The 6,248-nt window shown below is 35.3% G+C and overlaps 1 protein-coding gene across 1 annotated transcript in view; it reads left to right on the top strand.

Annotated features, from left to right (window-relative positions):
* Window positions 1–4,070, top strand: part of LOC122800242 (rhomboid domain-containing protein 3-like) — a 158,024-nt gene extending 153,954 nt beyond the window's left edge. The window contains exon 6 of the mRNA XM_044069734.1: window positions 4,046–4,070. Within this exon, the coding sequence (XP_043925669.1) occupies window positions 4,046–4,070 (25 nt within the window). The remainder of the gene's footprint in view (window positions 1–4,045) is intronic.
* Window positions 4,071–6,248: the final 2,178 nt, after the last annotated feature.

The following is a 6,248-nucleotide window of genomic DNA, read 5'->3' as shown; positions in this document are numbered from 1 at the left end:
TAAAACAACTTTGGTCCCAAAGTAACACATGAATTTGATTTTTCACCCATCCCCTAATTAAATAAAAAGAAAAAAGACGAAGTAATCTAAACGCGGGGTAAAGCAAATCGCGTGCTGTGTTAATGCGTCTCTCTCTAGTATCATAACATAGCTAGATAGGGGTTTGAATCCCGCAAACACTGAGTGTGTGTGTGTGTGTGTGTGGGGGGGTGTGTATGTGTGCAAATGTCTTTGAAAGGAGTGCCCTTTTTGGAGACTGGGAAAACACACTAAAAGAGGTACATTCCTCTTTGGAAAGACTGATGATGTCACCATCCTACATATACAGTTGGAGAAAGAAATTCACCCACTAAAGCAAACAACATGCCGTGTTAATGCATCTCTCTGTAGTATCATAACATAGTCAGGTAGGGGTTTGAATCTTGCAAATGCTAATTGTGTGTATGTGTGCAATTGTCTTTGAAAGGAGTGCCCTTTTTGGAGACTGGGAATAAACCCTAAAAGAGGTACATTCCTCTTTGCAAAGACTTATGATGTCACCATCCTACAAATATAGACGGAGAAGGGAGACCACTGAGTAAAGCAAATAGTGCACCGTGTTAATGCATATTTCTTTCTAGTATTATAACATTGTTAGGTAGGGTACAGCTGCAAAAATAAATGCTAACAAAAATTCAGCAACCAGTCCAGGAAACTCTCACCTCGATGGAAATAGTATGCACGAAGTACCAAACGATATTAAAAGGCTCACAATAAGGTTCCACAAGCACCACACAGTTTATTAACGTTACAAACTAGTTTAAAACACGTTTTCATCAGACTCGACTTCATCAGATAATGCTTTCAACTAACCATTCCCCTCATTTAAATACACCTTTTAATTAATTAAGTAATAAACACATTAAATTAATCTAATTATTAAACGAACACTCAGTGCTATATGAAAACATAAAGATATTATTTAAAAACATTTAAATACATTTAAAATACATTTAAAATATTAAACCACATTTTTACTGAATAAAATATTAACATGTTGTACTAATGTTATGTACTCTCTCTAATTTTTACAATAAATTACTGTTAAATAAGAAATAACAACTTACACTTCCTTAGATACTCATACCTATACTCAATGTATGTTTTGTTTTGTGCTGTTTTTGTATATATTGAAAATATATAATTTAATATGTTGTGTGTGTAAATTCTATTATACCAAAACTAAATAAATAAATAAATACATAATTACATAAAAACAGATTCTTATACAACGGTAGGGAAAATATTGTATGATTTCGTATTATATTTTCCCTGCCTTGATCTTTAAATAAGGTACAATAGAAATAAAGTCATTTAATCCAGGAAATTTATTAGAATTCAATAAGATTTGCCAATAGCTCTCCCTATGGGCCAACCTAGCTTACCATGGTCCACCCCGAACATCCCTACAAACAGATTCCAAAACAAAAACAAAAACCATGAACTTGGCCCCATCACATGTAGTGGTATGCCTAAATAATGCATTTTTGCTATTGCATTTTTGAATTTCATACTGGTGTTCATAAATATGCCTTTTAAATGTTTCCGCCTTGCCTACATAAAATGCCTGGCAAGACTGGCAAATAGGTATACCACCCCCTTGGTGTTACAATTGTAAAATCTCTTTGACATGATTTTTCTATTCCTACTTTCCAGATATATATTTTCTGTATTTGCTATGTATTTACATTGAGGACACCTACCACATCTAAATGTCCCTTTCCTCTGACCATTGGAAAATACCTGATGAACTTCTTGTTCTAAGGACTTCTTAATGTTAAAACCCTTTCTATATATAGTTTTTACATCTTTGCCCTTAAGGTTGTTTAAATCTGTAAGGTCTTGGAAATTTTTCCATTCTTCTTCAATAATTTTATGGATGTACCCTGCATTTGCACTGTATTCAGTGATAAAAGCTAAATTAAAGGAAGAAACCACTTCTCTATTGTTGTTACTAGATTCTATATTATCTTTACCCAAAATTGGGTAAAATCTAGTAGATCGAGCCATCTGTACCTCATTCCTAACATCATTAATCAAAACAATAGGGTATCCTCTGTCCTGAAACATAAGGGCCAATTTGTCACATTCCAAACTAAACTGCAGATCATTGGAAGTCATACGAGATACCCTCTCAAATTGTCCTTTCAGAATACCCCTTTTCTGAAACCTAGGATGTGTACTGGAATAATGTATATAACTATTAGAAAATGTGGGTTTCCTGTAAATACAGGACTGAAACCCTTGTGTTTCTTTGCTGAGTGTAACATCCAAATAATTCACACTATCAAATGTAATTTCATGGGTGAATTTTAAAAAAGTAGTGGTAGTATTGATGTAAGTAATAAATTCATCAATTTTTTCCACTGGCCCTACCCATAAAATGCAAATGTCGTCCAAAAACCGGGAATAATTTATCCAATATTTGGAAAATACACTGTTTAGAACAAATTTTTTTCTCCATATTAATAAGACAAGATCTGCATATGTGGGAGCACAATTGGCCCCCATGGATATCCCAGTGGTCTGTTTAAAGTACTCTCCTATAAAATATATGAAATTATTTTCCAAAACCAAGGTCAATAACTCAGTTACCAAATGAACATCATTGTTGGTGACCCCAGGACATTCCCAAAGGGCTTCTTCCATCCAAACCAAACCTGTTTTGGATGGAATAACTGAGAAAAGGTCAACCACGTCTATGGTCAAAAAAATAATATCTGGTCTAAATAAATTCATGTTAATTTTTCTTAGGAATTCCCAGGAGTCTTTTAATAAATGCCCCTGTCTCCCCCATAACTGTTTAAGCTTCCAATCCCAAAATTTTGAAATGTTATGGGTTTTAGACCCTTGTGCTGCTACAATGGGTCTAAGGGGAGGGTCTTCTATATTTTTATGTACTTTGGGTATCCCAAACATAGTGGGTACCCTTGGAGTGGGATTAACCAAATAGGAGTATGCATCAATCTCAATGATTTCTTGATCCAGTAGGTCCTGCAAAGCCAAATCAATCTTTTTATATGAAATATGAATCTCGTTGATAGATGCTGGAATATATTTACCAGTGTTGTGTAAAATATTATGCATCTTGTCTTCGTATAATATTTGATTCATGAATACTGTACCCCCTCCTTTATCTGGTTCCATGACCCTGAGGGATGGGTTGTGACCTAATTCAAACAGCAGTTCTACCTCTTCCTTACTCAAATTAGGGGTAAACTTAGTCTGAATCAACTCCCTATGGATCCTCTGTTCAATCCTGGATTCCAGGTTTTTAAGTTGGGGGTGCAGTGGGGGATTGAAACTACTGGATTTTTTTAGGGTCAACCCGGGGACTACATTAGTGTCCCCAAACATATTCTCTAGGTTAACCTTTCGAATAAACAATTTTAAATCCAAAATGGTGTTAACCATGTTGCTACCTTTGCTAGGAACAAACTTGAAACCTTTGGTAAACAAAGTTCATGTTTTTTGTTTTGGAATCTGTTTGTAGGGATGTTCGGGGTGGACCATGGGAAGCTAGGTTGGCCCATAGGGAGAGCTATTGGCAAATCTTATTGAATTCTAATAAATATCCTGGATTAAATGACTTTATTTATATTGTACCTTATTTAAAGATCAAGGCAGGGAAAATATAATACGAAATCATACAATATTTTCCCTACCGTTGTATAAGAATCTGTTTTTATGTATTTATGTATTTATTTATTTATTTAGTCAGTTTTGGTATAATAGAATTTACACACACAACATATTAAATTATATATTTTCAATATATACAAAAACAGCACAAAACAAAACATACATTGAGTATAGGTATGAGTATCTAAGGAAGTATAAGTTGTTATTTCTTATTTAACAGTAATTTATTGTAAAAATTAGAGAGAGTACATAACATTAGTACAACATATTAATATTTTATTCAGTAAAAATGTGGTTTAATATTTTAAATGTATTTTAAATGTATTTAAATGTTTTTAAATAATATCTTTATGTTTTCATATAGCACTGAGTGTTCGTTTAATAATTAGATTAATTTAATGTGTTTATTACTTAATTAATTAAAAGGTGTATTTAAATGAGGGGAATGGTTGGTTGAAAGCATTATCTGATGAAGTCGAGTCTGATGAAAACGTGTTTTAAACTAGTTTGTAACGTTAATAAACTGTGTGGTGCTTGTGGAACCTTATTGTGAGCCTTTTAATATCGTTTGGTGCTTCGTGCATACTATTTCCATCGAGGTGGGAGTTTCCTGGACTGGTTGCTGAATTTTTGTTAGCATTTGTTTTTGCAGCTGTGTCTTACATTGGTTATTGGTATGGAAACTGGTCTAGGTAATTCTACCGATAGAGAGGAACCGGAAGTCAGACGTCGGTCTGACTCAGGAGATTTCCGACAGCTCACGAGTCAACTAACGCAGTTAATCAACCTGCTTACCCCTCTTGGGCAGGGGATGCAGAATATCATTTCGGATCAAAAAGAGGTTTTGAAAGCCGTTAATTCTCGTTTAACGGCTTCTTCTGAAACACATAGTTTAAACGGTAGGAACCGTTTATCCTCACCGGAAGTTACTAGGTGTTCCGTTGAGGTTGTTGGGACTGATTTTCGCAATACACCAGCCATTCTACACGACAATGCTCCAGGGACATCAGTGTCAGCCAATTCCAGTGGTTTAGGAGCTTCGGCAGCGCCGACCTCCACCTTCAAGGACTGGATTCAGTTAAAACCTGTATTCCAATTTACGGAAAACATTCAGCGAAATCTTGGGGATACTCCTAGTTTTTTGGACAGCATGTGTTCCTTGGAAAGTGCCCTATACAGGTACAAGACTCTCGAACTAGATAATATGTATTTGCATGAATGTATTAAACAACGTGTGGTACCTAAGGGCTTACGAGTAGACAAGTATCCCAATAATGTTGTTTTTGGAAGTGATTTTCATTTGGATCTTGTCAAAGCCTTTGATCAGTGTGGCTTTGAGATAGTTAAAGCTATAATTAAGAAGAATGAGATGGAAATCAAAGCTGTGCAGGCCGATGTTTTTAAATACAATGAATATGTTGTTAATGATCTTATGTTTACTGTTGAAGTAGAAAAAGAAAAATATTATAATATTAGAAAACAGATAGATCAACATTGTGATGTCGTTATTAATTGTAAATACAAGAAATTACATAGAGATCTTAAGGAATACCAGGAGGGGAGACAATACACCAATCCTCCTGACTCTAGGAGTAGGTATCCAGTCAGGACAGAACAACAGGGAGGGGGTAGTGATAATACAGGACCTATGCCTCCTACACCAGTACTCCATTGTCAGGAAGTTCATTTAGATAATTCTGAAGTGGATGATGGGGATTTTTTACCCAGGAGGTCCGAACAAATTCAGAATCAGGTCCAACATTTACAAGGGAATCGTTCGACCACATATCAGGAGAACAGGACCAATTACCGGGGGTGGAAAAGGAACAGGAACCAACGTTGGTAAAAAATGGTAGTTTTTCAGTAACACCTATAAGTGAATATTATATGTATACCAAAGATAAATATCATATTTACAATTACAGTGATATTTATGTAACTGATACTTGTTTTTCTTTGTTTACCAAAGGTTTCAAGTTTGTTCCTAGCAAAGGTAGCAACATGGTTAACACCATTTTGGATTTAAAATTGTTTACTCGAAAGGTTAACCTAGAGAATATGTTTGGGGACACTAATGTAGTCCCCGGGTTGACCCTAAAAAATCCAGTAGTTTCAATCCCCCACTCCACCCCCAACTTAAAAACCTGGAATCCAGGATTGAACAGAGGATCCATAGGGAGTTGATTCAGACTAAGTTTACCCCTAATTTGAGTAAGGAAGAGGTAGAACTGCTGTTTGAATTAGGTCACAACCCATCCCTCAGGGTCATGGAACCAGATAAAGGAGGGGGTACAGTATTCATGAATCAAATATTATACGAAGACAAGATGCATAATATTTTACACAACACTGGTAAATATATTCCAGCATCTATCAACGAGATTCATATTTCATATAAAAAGATTGATTTGGCTTTGCAGGACCTACTGGATCAAGAAATCATTGAGATTGATGCATACTCCTATTTGGTTAATCCCAATCCAAGGGTACCCACTATGTTTGGGATACCCAAAGTACATAAAAATATAGAAGACCCTCCCCTTAGACCCATTGTAGCGGCACAAGGG

The sequence above is a fragment of the Protopterus annectens genome, chromosome 4.part0, assembly GCF_019279795.1.
Source record: "Protopterus annectens isolate FY-2018-M chromosome 4.part0, PAN1.0, whole genome shotgun sequence".
Taxonomy (NCBI): Eukaryota; Metazoa; Chordata; order Ceratodontiformes; family Protopteridae; genus Protopterus; species Protopterus annectens.
The sequence above is the reverse complement of the archived record's forward strand: the minus strand, read 5'-3'. Positions and strand labels throughout refer to the sequence as shown.